The sequence below is a fragment of the Thalassophryne amazonica genome, chromosome 4 (genome assembly GCF_902500255.1).
Source record: "Thalassophryne amazonica chromosome 4, fThaAma1.1, whole genome shotgun sequence".
Classification (NCBI taxonomy): domain Eukaryota; kingdom Metazoa; phylum Chordata; class Actinopteri; order Batrachoidiformes; family Batrachoididae; genus Thalassophryne; species Thalassophryne amazonica.
The window spans coordinates 127,292,402-127,316,949 of NC_047106.1; the positions used below are offsets into that span (position 1 = coordinate 127,292,402).

Consider the following 24,548-nt stretch of genomic DNA (forward strand, 5'->3'; position numbering starts at 1 on the left):
CTGCCCGGAACAGGGAAACCACTGGGAAATCTGAACGAGACTAAGTGGTGTAGTCGAATAATACAGATAAACGGTTCATTTGTACCAGTCAGCCGAAGTGACGTGTGGTGGTGGTGTGGAGATAATAGAATTTTTGACAGATTGCCTAGGAATGTGTCAGGCTACTGTGCTTTAGTGTCCCTACTCCTCCCAGTAAAAGCCATTCCCATTTTAGCCAAGGACTTGCTGACGCACCTAAAGTCTGTGGTGCCTGAAAATTGGCATAGAGTAAAAAGAGATTGGAAAGGAGTGGGAGATCCAACATATATTGACGCAATAGGAGTCCCCAGAGGAGTGCCTGATGAGTACAAACTGGCTGATCAGATAGCAGCTGGATTTGAATCCTCCATCTGTTGGTGGTGCTCAATTAATAAGAACGTAGATAGAATAAACTACATCCACTACAACATGCAGAAATTGGGAAATTGGACAGAGGAAGGTTTTAAAGCGGTACATTCCCAACTGGCAGCCACCTCACTGATGGCCTTCCAGAACCGCATAGCCCTGGACATGAGAAAGGAGGAGTTTGTACAATGTTTGGAGAACAGTGTTGCACATTCATACCGAACAACACAGCAGCCGATGGAAGCCTGACCCAGGCCATTGAGGGCCTGCGGACACTGAACAAGAAGATGAAGGATCACAGCGGCGTTAATGCCGAATTCTGGGACTCGTGGCTGGACGTGTTTGGGAAGTATCGCACTTTGGTCTCCTCTGCGCTTATATCTATAGCAGTTTTTGCTGCAATTCTGACCTTGTGTGGATGCTGTTGTATTCCTTGTCTACGTGGTCTAGTCAATAGAATGATAACCACTGCTATCTCACCAGCCAGACAGGATTCAGCTCAGGCATACCCCCTTCTGGGTAACCATCCAGGCGATGACGATGATGAAACTGATGAAGAAGACGACTACGACCACTATCTTCCAGATCTGTTCTCTGATCCAGGTGATTATGGTGAACCTGACGATGACCTCAACACCAACGATAAGACCTCCCGAGTGTAAATGTATTCTTACCATTGTTTAATGACCCTGCAGCTGAAAATCTGAATAAGAAGTGGTTGCTTAGTAACAATTGTTTACTTTTAGGTGAAGATGTAATACCGTTGGAATGCATGATAAACAGGGGGGAAATGTTGGAGTTATTCTGTAGATACACTGTTTTATTTTATCATGCATGTTTTGTGTTCTCTGCTCTGGTAGAATGTAGTTCTCTCTGCTCTGATAAAGTGTATTGTACTGATGTGATGGGTGAAGGTTACTTAAGATATGTGACATGACGTGTTTCTGCAAGTTGTGGTATCTCTGTGTGCACGCTAAGCTCTTTTTAGGACATGTGAAGATGACTCATGCAGGACGCAGCCGAAGCTGAGCAGTAAGATAAAGAATAGAGAATTGAATGTTCCAACCACAGTGTGATTGTGATACATCAGTCCTTTTGTCAGAAGAAGTGTGATTAATCGTTAGATGTCTTAAACACATCTTAACCGAGCCCAAGATTAAAAAGGTTCTGAACATCCTGAATGTATTGTGCAATCAGCAGTTCTGCGGCAACAGCTCACGCGCTATCACTCTTCCCCTCAGGAGCTGTACCGCCCATGTATGTAGGGAAGTCCTAAATAAAAAGAGCGGGAGCGCAGGCCAGACTTTAGTGTAGCTTTGGTGTACAGCCTGACTGCACTCCTCGCGAGCTTAAATTGAATTCTATCTCTCACTTGTTTTATTGCCTGGTTGTCTCTTCCTCTTATCAAAGGTACAGTATTCTGAACCTGACAATATGATGAGTAAAATAAAATGTCAACTAATTGGTAAAAATGTATTTTTGATTAACCACTGAGTGAGAACTGTACCAAATGTTCCATATGGCTTTGGTGTAAAAGAGAAACCTGTGTTTCATAGGTGAACACAAAGAAAGCAGTTAACTAAGAGTGCCGTGTTACCTGACAAGCATCAATTCCACCTTCTAGTACTCCAGCACACAGCATCCGGGATGTAATCTGATCCCCCATCAGTTTGTTACAGGTTTCGCTGTTGATAATACGGACCTTGGCCTTTTGGAGTGTTGTTGCAGCACCTCCTGGATCACAAACACATCACACTTGATCAAAACTACTACTCTACCTGCTTTCTCATGTTACTGAGTTATGACTCTACAGGCATGAGACCAGTATACTTCCAGGAATGAAATCACAACTACGTGTGTCACTGTAATTACAGTATTGTCTCAGTATCATATCACCCAGTATAAGGACATGAGCTTAATCTTATATACTTACCTCTATACTGTATGATGTCTTTACATGCATGTTTATTGACATAAGAATGGACCAACATTTTAGCCAACATGTTGCCAGAATAAACAAAAGCATTTTCACAGCTGTTTCACATAAATAACATTATGTACCACTTACAAAATGTGTGTTTAGCTATTACATCTAGATAGCTTTTATTTTGCTCAAAAGTATCCTTATCTCTGAGGAAGTTTTGAATCGACTGTTCAAGTGTTCCAATATCAATGTTTTTCCACTTACCACAGTAACATGGATTACACCAACCGCATATATATTTTAATTGTGCAGCACGATAATAATCTTTCAACTTTGGTAAGGACATCCCTCCTTTCTCTTTGGGTAGCTTGAGAGTTCCATACTTCACTCTAGGCTTCTTACTCTCCCAAATAAACTTGGATACACAGTAAATTTTGCTGAGTAAAATTTACTTTGCTGGGATAACATTTGGTCTCAGTGTAAATAGAGTAAAATACACTATTATAGAGTGAAATCAGCTCTAACACCTTGTCAAATCAAGTGTTTCTACACCAATAAGAGTTGATTTTACACTGTGATAGAGTATATTTAACTCTATTTTGACTGGGACCAAATGTTATCCCAAGAGAGTAAATTTACTGTGTACATCTGAAATGGTATGTGCCATATCAAAACTGTGTTTTGTCTGTGTAGTGTGGTAAGCAAAGAACAGTATGTATTATGGCGTCCCAGACGAGATATGAAGTCTTCAAATAGACTGAGGACAAGGTCATGAGACATACTGTCCAGTATGTAAAGTATGTACTGTCCAGTAAAGTATATAATTTAATTTTAGAATTTGAATTTTAGAAAAGTTTATTTTATATCCAGAGAGGTATCCAAATGTTTCCAAGAGCTTCATCAATTTAGGTAGTGATGAATTCAGTTGTTCAAGCAATGCTATCACATCATCAGCAAAAAGCCCAATTTTATGTTCTAGTCTATTTCTTGGAACTTCTTTAATTTCCTGATTTTGCTGTACCGTTTATGCCAGAGGTTCAATAAAAATTGAAAAGAGAACAGGTGAAAGCCCGCATCCCTATCTAGTTGATCTCATCTTTGTAAACTAATTTTATCTGTAAGATTTCCATTTATTCTTATTCTGGCAGTTGGCTGATTATATAATGTTTCAATGATTCCCACAGATTTATTATTAAAACCCATTTTTTCCCAAAACTAGATACAAAAAATTCCAATGGACATAGTCGAACACCGTTTCTGCATCTATGCTCAGCAAAACTGTGCTCCTTTTCCCTCTGTGTCCTCTCTACTATGCTTATCTGGTTTTGTTTTGTTTAATTTACACATTACTGTATTAATTTAGCATATTTTAATATTTTTCCTGCATTCCAATTCAATATCAATATTTTTAAGAACTAAAAGTTCACTGGTCTTTGAACTAACATTTCTACCTTTACAAAAATTTATAACTGTGTGTTAGTATGAAGCACAAACAAAAACTGACAAAATACAAGGTTATTTCTTTAATATTCAACTTTAAAAGATAATGCTAAATATCAACATCACACAAAATTGATGAAAAAAAGAAAATGCTATTTTTGGGGTCAATTTCGTGCATATCTCTGGAACTGTGCGGAATTCTTCCATGAAATGTTCAGTACCTGTCAAAGAGACTATAGGCAACTTAAAGATAAATCTGGATGGAGCTAAATAAAATAATGGCTTGTTCATGACAAATGCAATGCAAATCAGCAGTTAGGCTTCATTATTTTTTAACTTGTTGTGTGGGCCGCCAGAAGAGGAGGTACTGCTGGCCCACCACCAGAGGGCGCCCTGTCTGGAGTGCGGGCTCCAGGCACCAGAGGGCGCAGCCCTCACAGGAGCAGCCAGGGTGACAGCTGTCACGCATCACCTGCAACAGCTGTTACCAATTATCTGATCGGCAGGAGTATATCAGCAGGACAACGTCTCCACCTCTTTGCCGAGATATCGTTTCTACCTAGAAGGTAACGTATCTCAGCTGACGGATTGTATCCTTTTGGATTTTTGTGCGTTGTTCTATAGATTACTTTTCCAACGAGAGGTGGAGGTAGCTTTCCTACCGTTCGGATTCCTGGGTGCAAACACGCCCTCATTTAATTGTTCTTTGTTCCTCACCAGCAGTACCAGGTCCGACACGCGGAGGCAGTGGCCACCTGGGAGTTCGGGACTTGGCGGCTCCAGTATTCCCAGGGTCTGGTGGCGGAGGAAACCGTGTGGTTCCGGTTCTACTTTGGAGAGGCGTCTCCTATCTTCGAGCCTGCCCACACGACACCTTTGTGAATTGACTTTTGTCCATTATTGTAATCTGTTGTATTTGTTGTGAACATTCACAACAGTAAAGTGTTGTTATTTGACCTATTCCATTGTCCGTTCATTTGCGCCCCCTGTTGTGGGTCCGTGTACTTACACTTTCCCAACAGAACTAGGCCTAAGGTGATTTACTGGTGTAAATGGTTCCCAGACAGCAGTATGCAACTGTAAAAACCTCATGATACAGTCCACTGTTTTCCGAGCGCAACAATGTGTTCTGCACAGCTGGCAGGAGTGAACGGAGAAGAGTTGAATTGGTTTTAAATAGTGGCAAGGGCTACACATGACTGCGCACACACATTAGAAAGCAAACATACGCAGCTGCAAGCTGCAAGCAAATCTACAAACGCTGAGTATGTGCGCATTTTGGGCATACTTAAACGAAATACAACGCCGCAATACACAGCTCTACATTTCCGCCGGTGTGAAAAGGGCTTAACACACAAAATCACAATGGATGAGATGCAAAATATTACCCACTAGGTGGCAGCACAGGTCACATGGTCATTCTCAAACCAAAACTAAAAGTGATTTCTGACATTCTTATAAATATGGCCCTCAAAATTCATGATCTCAGTACCACAGACAATTAATACTGTATTTTAGTTTGATTGTGTATTATATTCTTTTCATTTGAAATGTGAACCTCTGGCAGTTTTTTCAGTAATATTTCAGTCATCATATTTTCATATTTCAGTCATATTTTCAAATTTTAGTTAACCTTACGGTTGTCCATTCAAGTGCATTTGTGTAACAGTTAAGGTTGTAGTGAATACACACGATGGCTCTTCCCTCGTGGTGCTGACAGATCCAAATTGCAGACTATCCACTTTTCATGAGTCGCTATTAGATCCAGTATACTGGGTCTCTGGTTTACGTGGCAACGTGTCAGTGTTGTTACGTGCTGTATCAGATGTATGTTGCTGTTATTGGGTGGTGAATGTTGTAGGGTGACGTTCCAGCAGCCCAGTTTATTTCTAGGTAGATGAAGTCTCCCATCATAACAATGTGGCTTGTTTCTTTATCCACTGCGTTCCTCAACTCAACTGAATTTATAAAGCACTTTCGAACAGCCAAGTGAAACAAAGTGCTGTACATAGGGGTCATAAATAACAACCCAACAACAATAAAAACAGCAATGAACAAATAAAAACAACTAAAACAGAGTGAAGTCTCATACTATGTTAAAAGCCAGTGAATAAAAGCAGATTTAAGATTGGTTTTAAAAATACACGGTGAAGAGGCCTGCCTAATGTGCACAGGTAGATCATTCCAAATGTTGGAAGCTTCAACAGAAAACAGTCGGTCCCCTCTGAATGTTCGCCTGGACCTTGGTACCTCAAGGAGCAGCTGATCAGCTGACCAGAAGCACCGTGCAAGGGCGTAGGGGTGAAGAAGCTCAGAGAGGCAGGGCGCAGCGAGGACATTTAAAGATTTAAAAACAAATAGAAGAATCTTCAAATGAACCCTAAATTGCACAGGCAACAAGTGGAGGGAGGCCAGCATTGGTGTAATGTGCTCCCTCTTTTGTACTCCAGTTAGCAGACAAGTGGCAGAACTAACTGGAGACGTGCAAGGGAGAAGTGGCTAACTCCAAAATGAAGTACATTACAGTAATCCAGCCAAGAGGTAATGAAGGCATGGATTACCATTTCAAAGTGCTAATGTGCAGTGGTGGGCACACTTCCGATAATCCGATAACAGATAATTATCGAAAAATGAAGTTTAAAAACAAAACAACTGCAAAATAATAATAATAATAACAACATTATTATAAGACAGCTCTGCAGTGTTTGCACAGGCACAGTGCGAACGGTTTGATGCTGCTTGTAGCTTTCAGCAGCAGGATAACCTCACAACGGCCGACCACAATAATATATCAAACAGGTTTGATTCTCATTCGACCATATGATTGGCGATCAGGAGGTGGTCGTTGGATGTTGACCGCAGCTTGATACTCCATGAACACTACACGATGCAGGACGCACGATCAACCTGAAACTTGGTCCAAAAAATTCCTGCATGAAGAATCATCTCGCACACTGTAAAGCACGTTTTACAACATCAAATGAATGTTGTAAAGAGAGAATGTGGAGAGAATGTGCGCAAACATGCGCATATTCTCTCCACATGCAAAAAATTTTGCGATGACACTTCCAGGGCTCCGTAAAAATGCCTGTTTTTACAAATAAAAAAATGGAATATTTTACAAAAGCACATTTAAACACCAACACACGACAGACGTCACATTAATGTGTTGGTTTACATAATGAATGACTGAACCAATCAGTGTTTAGCAGAGGCACGTTTACCCAGAATCCTTTGCGATCTGTCTCTGTTACAAAATGTCAGAATTAGTGCATTATTCAACATTAAAAGATATATGTTATATTTTAACTTTGTACAAATGACAGAATTGACATTAATGGAGTTATTCTATCGGTATTAATGTTATTTCTAAATCAACACCATAACTCATTATGACTTTATTTTCAAGACCTCCGCATGACCGGAGCTTTGTCATTGATAGAGAGCTGGCTTTACGGCTGTGTTGGGACGGCTGTAATAAACAAGAGCTTCCAGCAGGGGCAGACTGTTGAAAGAAAAAAGTGTGGTCTTATTGTTTGGGTCTGTTGTTATTTTTAATATTATTAGAAGTTATTAAATTTGTTTTACTAGTAGTTGTAAATGTGCCACAGATAATATTGGAATTTATCTGTTATCGGTTATCTGTAACTTCCGATACATTTTTGGGGTGTTTTATTGTTTTATCTTTATCGAAGATAACTTTTTAGTTATCTGATTATCTGTTATCTAAGTTAATTTTTTGGTTATCTGTGCCCACCACTGCTAATGTGCGAGAAAAACTAGCTAACTCCAAAATGAAGTGCATTACAGTAATCCAGCCGAGAGGTAATGAAGGCATGGATTACTGTTTCAAAGTGCTAATGTACAAGAAAAGACTTCACCTTAGCAAGCTGCCTGGGGTGAAAGAAGCTTGACCTAACTACTGCAATAATTTGGCAATCCAATTTAAAATCGCTATCCATCTTACAGCCCAAATTTTTAACAATACTCTTCGCATAAGCTGCCAATGGACCCAAATCAACAGGAAAGGGTACACAGAAGCATCTAGGGCCAAACACAATCACCCCGGGTGACCTGTAGATCAAGCCAACTCATAGTTTGCCCTAATCCTGAAGCTGTATCTGATAATGGACAGAAGCTTTGAAACCATCTTCTCCCCAAACCACTGTTGTCATACAAATCTTTCATGAAATTGTGCAGCGCTACCATTTACATTGTACATGTTTTTGGGGACTGGTTACAGTTCAAGACGTAACAAGACAACGAACCCGTGACATTAAAAAGTGAAAGGTTGACTGGTTGTGTGGATTCACCTCCTTCTCGACGGGCACCCCAGCCAGTGATCCAGACGCTTTCACCCGTTTCAAAGACATGCTGAGGGGACGGCATGCAGATGGGCCTGATGTAGTCTGTGTTGTCCACAGGACTGTCCAGTTTCATGAGAGCAATGTCATTGTCATAGGTGTAGGAGTTATAGTTAGGGTGAGGTATGATCTGCTGCAGGTTCCTTGTCACCACGTTTTCAGCAACACCCTGGGTATGAAGGCCGAGGTAAACTTTCCAGGTGCTAGGCTGTGAATATCTGAAGACAACACACACAGATGTACAAAGTCATTCTTCAGTTCTCATCAACAGTACAACACAATACAAACATGAGCTAAACAGAGAAGGATTTTCTTAAAACATTAAGGGTCATTTCAGTAGAATGATGAACCCTGAAACCAGGCTGGAGCTGGACAATCTTCTCTAAGTTCTTGGATAAAAATGGCAAATTGGAAACATCTGTAATTGACCCTGATCTCAGGGTGCAAACCATGTTTCTTAAGAAGAGGTTTCACTACAGAATTTTTCCAAAACAATGGGAAACATCCCAGTATACAATGATAAGTTTACCATATTCAGGAGATAAGGTTTGAGAACGTGTCAAAGTTCTTTAACCATCCGAGATGGCAATGGATCAAGAGCACATGTAGTGCTTTCCTTTTAGTATCCATGGCCAGCTTTGAGAGCTGGCACAATGAAATAGCTCCAAAGCTGGTCAAGTCACACCCAGATGAAGAAGAAATAAGTCCTATGTAGCGCTTCAGAATGGTTAGTGCTATGCTTATCTCCAGATTCCACAGCAGGAAGCAAATGAAAGTCAATGATTCAGACTTTACAAGACACCAGTTATTTCTCCTGCCAAGGCTGTTACCTATTTACAGCGAAATGCAAATCAGTAGTCCATGTATGTACAGTAGTGTTCAGAATAATAGTGCTATGTGACTAAAAAGATTAATCCAGGTTTTGAGTACATTTGTTATTGTTACATGGGAAACAAGGTACCAGTAGATTCAGTATATTCTCACAAATCCAACAAGCATTCATGATATGCACACTCTTAAGGCTATGAAATTGGGCTATTAGTAAAAAAAGTAGAAAAGGGGGTGTTCACAATAATAGTAGTGTGGCATTCGGTCACTGAGTTCGTCAATATTGTGGAACAAACAGGTGTGAATCAGGTGTCCCCTATGTAAGGATGTAGCCAGCACCTGTTGTACATGCTTTTCTCTTTGAAAGCCTGAGGAAAATGGGACATTCAAGACATTGTTCAGAAGAACAGCGTAGTTTGATTAAAAAGTTGATTGGAGAGGGTAAAACTTATACGCAGGTGAAAAAAATTATAGGCTGTTCATCTACAATGATCTCCAATGCTTTAAAATGGAAAAAAAAAAAAAAAAAAAAAAAAACAGACACGTGGAAGAAAACAGAAAACAACCATCAAAATGGATAGAAGAATAACCAGAATGGCAAAGGCTCACCCATTGATCAGCTCCAGGATGATCAAAGACAGTTTGGAGTTACCTGTAAGTGCTGTGACAGTTAGAAGACGCCTGTGTGAAGCTAATTTATTTGCAAGAATCCCCCGCAAAGTCCCTCTGTTAAATAAAAGACGTACAGAAGAGGTTACAATTTGCCAAAGAACACATCAACTGGCCTAAAGAGAAATGGAGGAATATTTTGTGGACTGATGAGAGTAAAATTGTTCTTTTTGGGTCCAAGCGCCGCAGACGGTTTGTGAGATGACCCCCAAACTCTGAATTCAAGCCACAGTTCACAGTGAAGACAGTGAAGCATGGTGGTGCAAGCATCATGATATGGGCATGTTTCTCCTACTATGGTGTTGGGCCTATATATCGCATACCAGGTATCATGGATCAATTTGGATATGTCAGAATACTTGAAGAGGTCATGTTGCCTTATGCTGAAGAGGACATGCCCTTGAAATGGGTGTTTCAACAAGACAATGACCCCAAGCACACTAGTAAACGAGCAAAATCTTGGTTCCAAACCAACAAAATTAATGCCTCGCAGATGTGAAGAAATCATGAAAAACTGTGGTTATACAAATAAATACTAGTTTAGTGAGTCACAGGATTGCTAAAAAAGCAGTTTGAACATAATAGTTTTGGGTTTGTAGCGTCAACAGCAGATGCTACTATTATTGTGAACACCCCCTTTTCTACTTTTTGTTTTACCAATAGCCCAATTTCATAGCCTTAAGAGTGTGCATATCATGACTGCTTGGTCTTGTTGGATTTGTGAGAATCTACTGAATCTACTGGTACCTTGTTTCCCATGTAACAATAAGAAATATACTCAAAACCTGGATTAATCGTTTTAGTCACATAGCACTACTATTATTCTGAACACTACTGTATGGTCGGAGGAAGCAAGTAAATATTTAATCCACTTTCAATTTTGCAGGTTTTCCCACCTACAAAGAATGGCGAGATCTGTAATTTTTACTGTAGGTACACTTCAACTGAGAGAGACAATCGAAAAAAAAAATTCAGATAATCACATTGTATGATTATTAAATAATGAATTTGCATTTACTGCATTTGCTCTTACTGAGGGAAGGAGGTTGTTTGCCAAGATCTTGCAATAAATGACCCCATCCATCCTCCCTTCAATACGCTGCAGTCGTCCTGTCCCTTTTGCAGAAAAGCACCTCCAAAAATGATGTTTCCATCCCCATACTTCATGGTTGGGTTGGTGTTCTTGGGGTTGTTGTCATCCTCCAAACATGATGAGTGGAGTTGATAACAAAAAGCTCTACTTTGGTCTCATTTGACCACACGACTTTCTCCCATGCCTCCTCTGGATCATCGAGATGGTCCCCAGTGAACTTCAAACGGGCCTGGACATGTGCTGGCGTGAGCAGGGGACCTTGCTGCCCTGCAGGATTTTAAACCATGATGGCCTAGTGTGTTACTAATGTAATCTTTGCAACTGTAGTCCCAGCTCTCTTCAGGTCATTGACCAGGTCTTCCTGGGTAGTTCTGGGCTTTCTCAGAATCACCCTTACCCCACAAGGCGAGATCTTGCATGGAGTCCCAGACCGAGGAAAATTGACAGTCACCTTGTGTTTCTTCCATTTTCCAATAATTGCACCAACAGTTGTCTTCTCACCAAGCTGCTTGCCTGTTGTCCTCTAGGCCATCTCAGCTTTGTGCAGGTCTACAATTTTGTCCATGTTGTCCTCAGACAGCTCTTTGTTCTTGGCCATGGTGGATAGGTTGGAGTGTGATTGAGTGTGTGGACAGGTGTCTTTTACACATGTAACGAGTTCAAACAGGTGCAATTAATACAGGTAAAGAGTGCAGAATAAGAGGGCTTCTTAAAGAAAAACTATCAGGTCTGTGAGAGCCAGAATTCTTGCTGGTTGGTAGGTGATCAAATGCGTATTTCATGCAATAAAATGCTAATTAATTATTTAAAAATCATACAATGTGATTTTCTGGATTTATTTATCTTTTAGATTCTGTCTCTCACAGTTGAAGTGTCACTATGATAAAAATTACAGACCTCTCCATTCCTTTGTAGGTGGGAAAACTTCCTCCCATCCTGTGCACCGGCAAAATTTCCTGTATATTCATTTTGTAAATTGTTTTGTCAACTGTGTCAGTCCGCTCTGAGTCTGGTCTGCTTGAGGTTTCTTCCTCAAATCCTCAGAGGGAGTTTTTCCTTTACCACTGTCGCCCGTGTCCTTGCTTGTGTGAAGTGCTTTGAGGCAACTTTGCTGTGATTTGGCGCTATATAAATTAAGTAAATTAAAATAATTAATTAAAACTTTCAAAATAATAAAAAAAGCGCCAGTCTCAGCAAGTAGTCAGACAAAGGAATTCCGACGAGAGGGGTGGACCAGTGCTCACTCAAAGCCTGCCCACAGGCGAATGACGCAACCAACAGGCATGAAAAAACTCATGCATGCGCACGAGGGTTCAAGCTTGTCTGATGTAATCGCACGTGATTCAAATCCATATAGTTTTTGAAAAAAATAAAAAGGTTGGTTTCTTTTCTAATCTTCTTTTCTTTGTCTTTCGGCTGTTCCCGTTAGGGGTCGCCACAGCAGATCAATCGTTTCCATCTCACCCTGTCCTCTGTATCTTCCTCTGTCACACCAACCGCCTGCATGTCCTCTCTCAGCACATCCATGAACCTCCTCTTTGGTCTCCCTCTTCTCCTCCTGCCTGGTGGCTCCATACTCAGCATCCTTCTCCCTATATACCCTGGGTCCCTCCTCTGCACGTCCAAACCATCTCAATCTCGCCTCTCTGACTTTGTCTCCAAACCGTCCCACCTGAGCTGTCCCTCTGATATGTTCATTCCTAATCTTGTCCATTCTTGTCACTCCCAAAGAGAATCTCAACATCTTCAGCTCTGCCACCTCCAGCTTGTCTTTTTGTTAGTGCCACTGTCTCTAAACCATACAACACAGCTGGTCTCACTACTGTTTTGTAAACTTTCCCCTTCACTCTTGTTGATATTCTTCGGTCACAAATCACTCCTGCCACCTTTCTCCACCCACTCCACCCTGCCTGCACTCTCTTCTTCACCTCTCTACCACACTCTCCATTACTTTGAACAGTTGACCCCAAATATTTAAACTCATCTACTTTCACCACTTCTACTCTTTGTAACTGCACTATTCCACTGGGCTCCCTCTCGTTCACACACATGTACTCAGTCTTGCTTCTATTGACTTTCATTCCCCTTCTCTCCAAAGCATATCTCCACTTCTCCAGACTAGACTCAACTTGCTCTCTACTCTCACTACAGATCACAATGTCATCTGCAAACATCATAGTCCACGGGGACTCCTGTCTGATCTCATCTGTCAACCTGTCCATCACCACTGCAAACAAGAAAGGACTCAGAGCTGATCCTTGGTGTAATCCCACCTCCACCTTGAATGAGTCTGTCATTCCGACTGCGCATCTCACCGCTGTCACATTATTCTTGTACATGTCCTGCACTACCCTAACATACTTCTCTGCCACTCCAGACTTCCTCATACAATGCCACAACTCTTCTCTTGGCACCCTATCATAAGCTTTTTCTAAGTCCACAAACACACAATGTAACTCTTTCTGTCCTTCTCTGTACTTTTCCAACAGCATTCTCAGAGCAAACACTGCATCTGTAGTGCTCTTTCTCCGCATGAAACCATATTGCTGCTCATATATATATATATATAGTAGTGTTCAGAACAATAGTAGTGCTATGTGACTAAAAAGATTAATCCAGGTTTTGAGTATTTTTCTTATTGCTACATGGGAAACAAGGTACCAGTAGATTCAGTAGATTCTCACAAATCCAACAAGACTAAGCATTCATGATATGCACACTCTTAAGGCTATGAAATTGGGCTATTAGTAAAAAAGTAAAAAAGGGGTGCTCACAATAATAGTAGCATCTGCTGTTGACGCTACAAACTCAACACTATTATGTTCAAACTGCTTTTTTAGCAATCCTGCGAATCATTAAACTAGTATTTAGTTGTATAACCACAGTTTTTCATGATTTCTTCACATCTATGAGGCATTCATTTTATTGGTTTGGAACCAAGATTTTGCTCATTTACTAGTGTGCTCGGGGTCATTGTCTTGTTGAAACACCCATTTCAAGGGCATGTCCTATTCAGCATAAGGCAACATGACCTCTTCAAGTATTTTGACATATCCAAACTGATCCATGATACCTGGTATGCGATATATAGACCCAACACATGGTGGTGCTTGCACCACCATGCTTCACTGTCTACTTCACTGTCTTATATATATATATATATAGTGGTTAGTGGTTGTTTGAAGCAAATTTTTGTCAAACAACTGTGTTTACTCTTTTTAAATCATAATGACAACAGAAACTAACCAAACGCCCCTGATCAAAAGTTTACATGCTCCTATTCTTAATCCCGTGGTCCCCCCTCTATTAAGGCCACCTGCACTGCAGACTAAAGGCCTGGTCACATGGCATACAATGATTCCTGAACGAATGGGAAGAAGTAAAAAAGTCACAAATCGTTAAGAGGAATAAATATATATATATATATATATATATATATATATGTTTTAACATCACTGACAGTTTGGAGTCTTTTGTGGCTACAAATTGCCAGAAGGCACATCAGAGATGCAAGACTAGATTTGATCTGTTTTGGTGAAAGAATGCTCTTCTCCGCTAAGTTAAGAGTGGAGATGCAAAATGTAAAATTTGCACTGTGCACAATTGCGACAAAACAAACAGACAGACAGAAAGACATGCAGACAGACAGAGACACAGGGATGGCTCAAAACATGTCCCGCCTTAATGTGAGCAAATAAAAAGGTACGTAGTGAGGATTTTACCTGATGGTGGGGACGTCTTGCACACAATGGGCAGCAGTTAACAACCAGATGTTGCTGATGAGAGCTGCTCCGCAGACATGATTCCCGCTGACTTGAAGACTAACCTGCCAGGGAAACTCTCCCTCAGCTGCATTTTGACCCCCTACAATACGTGATGTCTTGATCAAATTCTTCCCACAATCTGCAAGACAAATCAATCAATCAATCAATCAATCCATGGGACAGATTTACTGGCATCTGAAATGTGTGGCAGATTAGGTGTTATTTATTTATTGTGAGGGTTCAACAAACATATACTATGACACAACCACCAGTTATACGGTACATACCACAGTTCTTCTCATCTGAAGCATCTTTACAGTCTGTTGTCTCATCACATTCTGGGTTCACTTTACTGATGCACTTATTGTTCTGACATCTGTATGTCAGATCAGTGCAGCTCACGTCAGAATCTGCAGACAGGGATTAGACAGTCAGCTCCAAAACAATTAAAATGGCAGAATGAACAACTAGTCAGGTGAAAACTGATTTTAACATGTCAGTTACAGGGATTAGAGCAAATAAATCATGACCAAACCATAAGCTGTTCACATCTATTTTTTTTTTTTTTTTGCAGAAACCCTTCTGTGATTGCATCCTAGAGTTTAAGATAAGGCAAAGGCTATTCGCCCAACCACTGGGCAGATTAAGTCATATACTGGACATTACACGCACAACCACCAGGCAGATAAATATGATGTCTTACCTTATTCGCCCAACCGTGATCGTGTATTTGATATGTTTTGTGCATCTAAACTATGTTTTTTACACCACTTTTTAAGGCTCTACTGCGGCGTATGTTTGACACATTTAACGCGCCATCTTTAATTACTGCGAAAACACCGCAATGGATGAAAGCAGACAAACTTCATAAGTGTTTTGAACAGAAGCCTGTTAACGACGAAACAGTTTTTGAACAAAATGCTGCTTGTTGAGTGTAAGATGGTGTTATTTTGACACAGTTCCCTGGGTGTGATGAGCCAAACAGAACCGCTTTACTTGTAGATCACCGTGGGCTGTGAACCCTCCTGGAGCCAGCGAGAAAATATCTGCCTTTTTTCCCCTCCTGCGTTGAAACTGGAAGTGAACTTCCAAGCGCGCTCACTAGTCGGTTGTGGTTGGGCGTATATGCTCACGTATTTGCTTTATTGAACCAATGGTTGGACGAATAGCCACTCCTTTAAAATAAGGCAAGGTGGAGACAGCTAAGAAAACAGCTGATTGTTCTCCTGCTGAACAAGATATTTCACTCAATCATTGCTGCTCTTTTCTAATGTAACATCATTATTATAGAAAGGCTTTAACCTACACAATACAGGGTGTCCCAAAAAGTGCCACAAAATCATTTGACTAATTCTGCAATAGCTAATCTGAATTCTGTTTGTTTTTTGTCCCCCCCAAGACATCAAGATATATGTGAGGAATTTCTTCTGATTCAATGAGATGCCGCTTACAATTGAACAAAAGGGAAACTGGTAGAATTCTACTTTGTAACCAAGTCAATCATGCAAACCCAACGACAATATCAATGTCATTTTGCAGTTAGAAAAGCTCCAGACAGAAAGACAATCTGGAGGACTGGAAAGAAGTTTCAAACTGATAGAACTGTTCACAATGTTAAAGGGAGATCTGACTGAAACAGAGGAGCGATGCACACACTGAGCACATCTTGTGAAAGCCAAAACTCTTACAAACTGAGGTGAAATTACAAATGAACACCACAGATAAAATTCCCTGAGACATGCTTCAAGATGACATTTGATAGCTATCAGTATCCAGAAGTGTATAGATTTTCTAAGGCTTTATTTTTGTGGCACTTTTTTTTTGGGAGACCTTGTACTTCAGGATAGACACATTTTAAGGGGACAACTTTTATACAACTTTAACTTCATTCAATACTAATTAAAATCTCAGGCCTGTAGCCATGATCTTAAATTGGGGGGGGGGGGTGTTCTTTTGGTGAAAGTAGACCTTTGTTGGTAGGGGGTCTGGGGGGCCTTGAGTGACCCCTAGAGAATTTTGGGTTTTTGATGTCCAGGGTTGCTTCCTGGATGGTTTTTGATTACTACTATCTTACCCCCGCCATTTAGTTGTACAGCTTAATATTTGTTATTTTTTTTGCCATTAACCAAAACTGATATCACAACCTACATGTTTGTTTTCTAAGGTTATTAACCACAAGAACTGTAATCATTTACATATTTTTGGCTTCCCTCACTCTAACTAACCTGATTTGAAAACTCAAACCCCAAACAGACCCAGTAATACCGAGCTTTGACTTTACATTAAAAAAAGATATTGCTTGACATCCAATTTTAGTGATGCAGAGAAGTTAAACAAAGTAAACTTATTTTTATATGGCTCTTCAATTAAACTTAGCCCAGAACCACAGTAACACTTAGGCCCAGAGTAATACTGATTTAAACATTTTATTTGTTAAAATTACTGTTATTATTGTTATATTATAAGAAGTAGTCATATGACAAATGCCTTTTATAAAAGGGTGGTGTTGTTGTTGTGGGGGACCCCACCCCCCCAAACACCCTCTTTCCATCTGGATTTGCCCCTGGTTTGTAGTCTCTGAGCAGGAACAATCACGAATTTGTGTATTTATGTGGAAAACGTGACCTGATTGAAAGGTAAGAAGGTCTTTGAGGGCTTTTATGTCATGCAGTCCTCAGAAAGAGATTTTACGCATATTTTGGGGAGGAAAAAGCATTAGTGTTTGTTGTTATACCTCGTGGGTCTACAGCTATGTTTTTAGTTTAACCACAGTAAGAACACGCCCATAGATACTCATAGCAGACTTTGAAAGAAAAGGTAAAATATATTTGTGAAACTCTGCGCTCTGCTCCACTCGCTGTGTCACCACTGCGCTGAGACACTCAAACACACTGCCCCCTCTCGTCCTGCAGAACACAGACGGCAAACAGGACAGCAACTTGCTGCTAGGAGCAAAAACAAAACAGACATTTTTCTAAAAATTGATTTTGAAACATTTTGAACATGGTGTGCATGTTTCTCAGGGGATATGGTAAATTTTATATCTTGCACCCAGCCTTGATTTTTGTGTCAGCATGAACCCCGTGTTTTGGTAGCCTAATTGATGGAAATCCATCATAGCGATGGAGAACTTTAATCCCTGCAGTTATGGCGCCCCAAAAATGTACCCCCTACACAGTTTCACACAATTTCAAGCTCCCATTGCTGTTTATTGATGCAAAAATTCTGAACTGAGGTGACAAATTTTGTTTCTTGTAACCAGTTTCATATGAAGTCAGTCAGCAAAGAAACACAGTAGAAATGCTGGTCTGTACATTAAAAAAAGTTTTTCATAGGACAGCTGAGTCTCACCACTCTGACAGCCGAGTTCATCGGAACCATCCCCGCAGTCGTTATTGCCATCACAGTGCTTCTTTTCAGAAACACATTTGTTGTTGTTGCATGTTAGCTCACCAGATGGACATCCACCTTAAAATGGAAAATGAGTCATACAGGTTAATACCTAAACAGGCAGACTGCAAAATAAGTCGTCCACTGCTGCCAACAGGCCTTACCACAATCCTTCTCATCTGTGCCATCCCCACAGTCATCTATGCCGTCACATTTCCACATCATGGGTTTACACAATCCATTTTTACACTTAATGTCTTCTGATTTACACTCTGGAACACAGGAAGAAAAAGAAAAGATTACCTACGCCACTGACGTTATTTTGTCTGCTTATCATGCTGTCATTGGTCATGCTGCTGAGGATCCAGAACTGCTGGAATGATTTCTATGTACCACAGTTGAGCTCATCACTCATGTCACCACAGTCATTCCAGCCGTCACACTTGAGTTCCAAGTTTTTGCAAAGGCCATTATCGCACTGGAACTGCTTTGGACAAACTGCAGGTGAATAAAACACTGTCCATTAACAAGATGAGACACATAGCTGGCTGTCAAAGGCAAGCAGAGCGATTGTACTTACAGTCTTGAGGGTCAACAGCCTCATACTCGGCCAAAAAGCCTCGGTCCACAAATGAGTCGTCAGAATAAAACTTCACACTTAATTTGTTGCTATTGCTGGTTTCTGTCACTGCGTCAGCTGGCTTTTCTCCGCATAGTCTGAGAATGAGAAGCAGAAGCAGTGACATTCCAAGTTCTATTATAACACTATGGGTCCAATTAACTAAAGGTTTACATGTGTAAACAATGCATGCAAACTCTGTATCATCCACAAACAAATGTGCAGCAACCTGATCTACTAACAGTGCTCTTCGAGGATTGGGTCTTCCAAATGAACAAAATAACAGGTACTGTCTACTTCATACATTTACCTTAATGAATGTGCAATTTGGCGTGTGTCTACTGGAGTCCTTAAAGCCCTTTTCACACCGGGCCGACTTTGAGTTGCTTCATGTGGCGTCATGACGATGCAGGAATGTCTGCGTCAGGTGCGCGCAGCAGGGGAGCAGAAATGAGGTGAGAACGCAGCCTGCAGGTTCTCTGCACAGAGAAATCAGAGTGCAAAGTTTGGCTGCAGCCACACTGTGCACTCTGATTTCTCTTCTAGTTTATATTTGTTCTTGTGCTGAGCTGCAGGTCTGCGCTCTGAGTTCTGTTATAGTTTATCTTTCTTCCTATGACCGCGAGCTTTATGCACGTGAACGAGCCGTCCGTGTGTAAATGTGGAGATGTCTGTGTTATACTTATGTGGACATGTCCTGTCTCTGGCAATCAGTCTGTGAGCAGGACTTTTATGGACTTTATTTAACACAATGATGAGAGAATTTAAGAGCGAGTAGCTGCAGCTGCAATCAGCATTTTTTTTCTGTGCTTTTTTTTGAGCATGTAGTTTCACTGCATTGTGTACACGGTATAAAAACAATCCTGCGTGATTTATACTTTGGGAACAATGGAACACAGAAGGAATCATAAATTGACGTTGGGTAACGTTGTATTGTGAGGGTGTAGCTTCCAGTCACGTTGAGTACCGTCCCATGGCCCTGACCTGCACTGAAACCACTTAATTTCTGCGTCGAGCACAGGATTCCAAAAAAATTAAACGTTTCATTTTTGGCGTCTGATTCGCACTGTCCTTTGCGTCCCTTGCGCTGTTGTGGCTTTGAGCTACATCGTCTCGGCACTGGGTTGCTTCCACGTGGCGTCGTCATGACGCCACACGATGCAACTTGAAGTGGGCCCGGTGTGAAAGGGGCTTAAAACACTGGGAGGAGAACATGCAAATAGGTTCACTGGACACACAGAATGTGATTTATCAAGTCAGAAATCAATTTCAGTGGCTTGTATTGTGTCTGTACTTTGCATGTTTAAAAGTAGGGTGCTGATTCAAAGCCATTTCCTGTGAGCTGTTTGGGGTATACATGTCTTTATTTTCACTCAACAGTCCTCTTCAATACAGGATGATTAAAGTATTCATTTTTAGTGGTCTATTTTAAATGAAAGGAAACTAAGCATTCACAGCCTAGTACGTGTCCTGAATGTCATTTTTACTGTTCTATGTATTTCATGGATATATATGGCAGCCTGACCACCTACTCTATCAAGCATGGGCTGTCTTCTGCCTCTGTCCTGTCTCTCTCCTGTTCTTGCTAGCATTAACAATCACTGTCACTGTTTGCTTAATGGTGGTTCTGTGCATGACTCCTTTAATAAAAACAAAGCAAAAGCAAATTGCTCCTGCCATATTAAACATTCTATATATTCTTAATCATACAGTAGTGTTCAGAATAACAGTAGTGCTATGTGACTAAAAAGATTAATCCAGGTTTTGAGTATATTTCTTATTGTTACATGGGAAACAAGGTACCAGTAGATTCAGTAGATTCCACAAATCCAACAAGACCAAGCATTCATGATATGCACACTCTTAAGGCTATGAAATTGGGCTATTAGTAAAAAAAAAGTAGAAAAGGGGGTGTTCACAATAGCAGCCTCTGCTGTTGACGCTACAAACTCAAAACTATTATGTTCAAACTGCTTTTTTAGCAATCCTGTGAATCACTAAACTAGTATTTAGTATGTATAACCACAGTTTTTCATGATTTCTTCACATCTGCGAGGCATGGAGTCAACCAACTTGTGGCACCTTTCAGCTGTTATTCCACTCCAAGATTCTTTAACAACATTCCACAATTCATTCACATTTCTTGGTTTTGCTTCAGAAACAGCTTTTTTGATGTCACCCCACAAGTTCTCAATTGAATTTATACTCAACAAAAATATAAACGCAACACTTTTGGTTTTGCTCCCATTTTGTATGAGATGAACTCAAAGATCTAAAACTTTTTCCACATACACAATATCACCATTTCCCTCAAATATTGTTCACAAAGCAGTCTAAATCTGTGATAGTGAGCACTTCTCCTTTGCTGAGATAATCCATCCCACCTCACAGGTGTGCCATATCAAGATGCTGATTAGACACCATGATTAGTGCACAGGTGTGCCTTAGACTGCCCACAATGAAAGGCCACTCTGAAAGGTGCAGTTTTGTTTTATTGGGGGGGATACCAGTCAGTATCTGGTGTGACCACCATTTGCCTCATGCAGTGCAACACATCTCCTTCGCGTAGAGTTGATCAGGTTGTCAATTGTGGCTTGTGGAATGTTGGTCCACTCCTCTTCAATGTGCGAAGTTGCTGGATATTGGCAGGAACTGGTACACGCTGTCATATACGCCGGTCCAGAGCATCCCAAACATGCTCAATGGGTGACATGTCCAGTGAGTATGCCGGCCATGCAAGAACTGGGACATTTTCAGCTTCCAAGAATTGTGTACAGATCCTTGCATCATGGGGCCGTGCATTATCCTGCTGCAACATGAGGTGATGTTCTTGGATGTTGGCACAACAATGGGCCTCAGGATCTCGTCACGGTATCTCTGTGCATTCAAAATGCCATCAATAAAATGCACCTGTGTTCTTCGTCCATAACAGACGCCTGCCCATACCATAACCCCACCGCCACCATGGGCCACTCGATCCACAACATTGACATCAAAAAAACGCTCACCCACACGACGCCACACACGCTGTCTGCCATCTGCCCTGAACAGTGTGACCCGGGATTCATCCGTGAAGAGAACACCTCTCCAACGTGCCAAACGCCAGTGAATGTGAGCATTTGCCCACTCAAGTCGGTTACGACGACGAACTGGAGTTAGGTCGAGACCCCGATGAGGACGGCGAGCATGCAGATGAGCTTCCCTGAGATGGTTTCTGACAGTTTGTGCAGAAATTCTTTGGTTATGCAAACCGATTGTTTCAGCAGCTGTCCGAGTGGCTGGTCTCAGATGATCTTGGAGGTGAACATGGTGGATGTGGAGGTCCTGGGCTGGTGTGGTTACACGTGGTCTGCGGTTGTGAGGCTGGTTGGATGTACTGCCAAATTCTCTGAAACGCCTTTGGAGACGGCTTATGGTAGAGAAATGAACAGTCAATACACGAGCAACAGCTCTGGTTGACATTCCTGCTGTCGGCATGCCAACTGCACGCTCCCTCAAATCTTGCGACATCTGTGGCATTGTGCTGTGTGATAAAACTGCACCTTTCAGAGTGGCCTTTTATTGTGGGCAGTCTAAGGCACACCTGTGCACTAATCATGGTGTCTAATCAGCATCTTGATATGACACACCTGTGAGGTGGGATGGATTATCTCTGCAAAGGAGAAATGCTCACTATTACAGATTTAGACTGGTTTGTGAACAATATTTGAGGGAAATGGTGATATTGTGTATGTGGAAAAAGTTTTAGATCTTTAAGTTCATCTCATACGAAATGGGAGCAAAACCAAGTGTTGCGTTTATATTTTTGTTGAGTGTAGGTCCGGGGACTGGGCAGGCCACTCCAAAACATTAATTTTGTTGGTTTGGAACCAAGATTTTGCTCGTTTACTAGTGTGCTTGGGGTCATTGTCTTGTTGAAACACACATTTCAAGGGCATGTCCTCTTCAGCATAAGGCAACATGACCTCTTCAAGTACTTTGACATATCCAAACTGATCCATGATACCTGGTATGCGATATATAGACCCAACACCATAGTAGGAGAAACATGCCCATATCATAATGCTTGCACCACCATGCTTTACTGTCTTCACTGTGAACTGTGGCTTGAATTCAGAGTTTGGGGGTCATCTCACAAACTGTCTGCGGCCCTTGGACCCAAAAAGAACAATTTTACTCTCACCAGTCCACAAAATATTCCTCCATTTCTCTTTAGGCCAGTTGATGTGTTCTTTGGCAAACTGTAACCTCTTCTGCACATGTCTTTTACTTAACAGAGGGACTCTGCGGGGGATTCTTGCACATAAATTAGCTTCACACAGGCGTCTTCTAACTGTCACAGCACTTACAGATAACTCCAGACTGTCTTTGATCATCCTGGAGCTGATCAATGGGTGAGCCTTTACAATTCTGATTTTGATGGTTGTTTTCCATTTTCTTCCACGCGTCTGTTTTTTGTCCATTTTAAAGCATTGGAGATCATTGTAGATGAACAGCCTATAATTTTTTGCACCTGCGTATAAGTTTTCCCCTCTCCAATCAACTTTTTAATCAAACTACGCTGTTCTTCTGAACAATGTCTTGAATGTCCCATTTTCCTCAGGCTTTCAAAGAGAAAAGCATGTTCAACAGGTGCTGGCTTCATCCTTAAATAGGGGACACCTGATTCACACCTGTTTGCTCCACAAAATTGACGAACTCACTGACTGAATGCCACACTATTATTATTGTGAACACCTCCTTTTCTACTTTTTTTTACTAATAGCCCAATTTCATAGCCTTAAGAGTGTGCATATCATGAATGCTTGGTCTTGTTGAATTTGTGAGAATCTACTGAATCTACTGGTACCTTGTTTCCCATGTAACAATAAGAAATATACTCAAAACCTGGATGAATCTTTTTAGTCACTTAGCACTACTATTATTCTGAACACTACTGTAGCTGTCCATGACTTATACTCAAGTGGTACATAGACAAAGGGTTTATGATAAAAAATTCACAGCCTAAACAAAATTAAATGTACCATTTATCATCTTTCTATTTCACAGCAATCATAAACCCATGCTGTGGTCAGCTCTACCTACAAATATAATGCAAAGTCCACATCATCTATATGACATCCTACTGTTATATGACTATTTTAAATTTAACACCACAGTCAGTATCCATGCCATAAAAAGCACCTCTGTCACGGGAACAGGCATTTGATGATCATCACCTGTAGCCAAACGTAAATTTCTTCACGATTTGGTGTACCGTATGTGCTTGGCTGAGCCAATGGTGCAAAGCTACCATCTGTGGGATTATGACACACTTTCATTGCACCATGTGTCATGGCGCCATCCCTCAACCTGCATATGTTACTGTGTGACAGGTGTACTGCCCCAGTCAAACCCCCCACCTGCCACTGTCCCCGGTACGGGTCATGCCCAGCAGGGCCGGGCACTTCACACCAGAACCGCTCGGGGCTCCCCTCAACACCTCATCGGGTGTAGTGACCCCCCCAAGGAAAATAAAATACTTTTGCAGAGATAAGGTTTACGATCAAGATTTCCTGAAGTAAGTGATCCATAAACCCATAAACTGACATCTGTAAACTACTTAAACTGAAAGAAAATATACTGTATATATCATGAGTGATATTCATGTTTTGTGACTTACATTTTGCGAGACCTGTGCTTACCTTTTGTGGGATATTTTATTCACAGTTTGCAGCAAAATTAACGGTTCACAGCTATTCACGACTTGCATAAATGTTCATTAATGGTTTGCAAATAATTCACGATTTGCAGCAGATTTTGGGGGTCAACGTCGCTGAATCCAGGTTTGTGCCACACATATCGCACTTCCCGTGAAATAACAAACAATCCATCATCAAGGCACATTTATTTTCGATTTGGTAAACATTCAATAAACAACATTTTGAATTAAAATATCTGTATTTGTATTATTTTGCACATACTTGCAAGTGGCTGAATGACTTTGTTTTGTGCATATCAACAAACACAAAATCCTCATTTACATACTGTTGTCAATGTTAACACCCGCTGTCATTTACAGAATTGTTCTCAG

General features: G+C 41.0%; 1 protein-coding gene across 1 annotated transcript in view; it reads right to left on the reverse strand.

The window, feature by feature from the left end:
* Positions 1 to 24,548, reverse strand: part of st14a (suppression of tumorigenicity 14a) — a 76,446-nt gene that overhangs the window by 7,002 nt on the left and 44,896 nt on the right. The window contains exons 11-18 of the mRNA XM_034168520.1: positions 18,437 to 18,573; positions 18,250 to 18,354; positions 18,021 to 18,128; positions 17,818 to 17,934; positions 14,754 to 14,876; positions 14,425 to 14,605; positions 8,062 to 8,330; positions 1,982 to 2,118 (exon numbers count right to left, since the gene is read on the reverse strand). Of these exons, the coding sequence (XP_034024411.1) occupies positions 1,982 to 2,118; positions 8,062 to 8,330; positions 14,425 to 14,605; positions 14,754 to 14,876; positions 17,818 to 17,934; positions 18,021 to 18,128; positions 18,250 to 18,354; positions 18,437 to 18,573 (1,177 nt within the window). The remainder of the gene's footprint in view (positions 1 to 1,981; positions 2,119 to 8,061; positions 8,331 to 14,424; positions 14,606 to 14,753; positions 14,877 to 17,817; positions 17,935 to 18,020; positions 18,129 to 18,249; positions 18,355 to 18,436; positions 18,574 to 24,548) is intronic.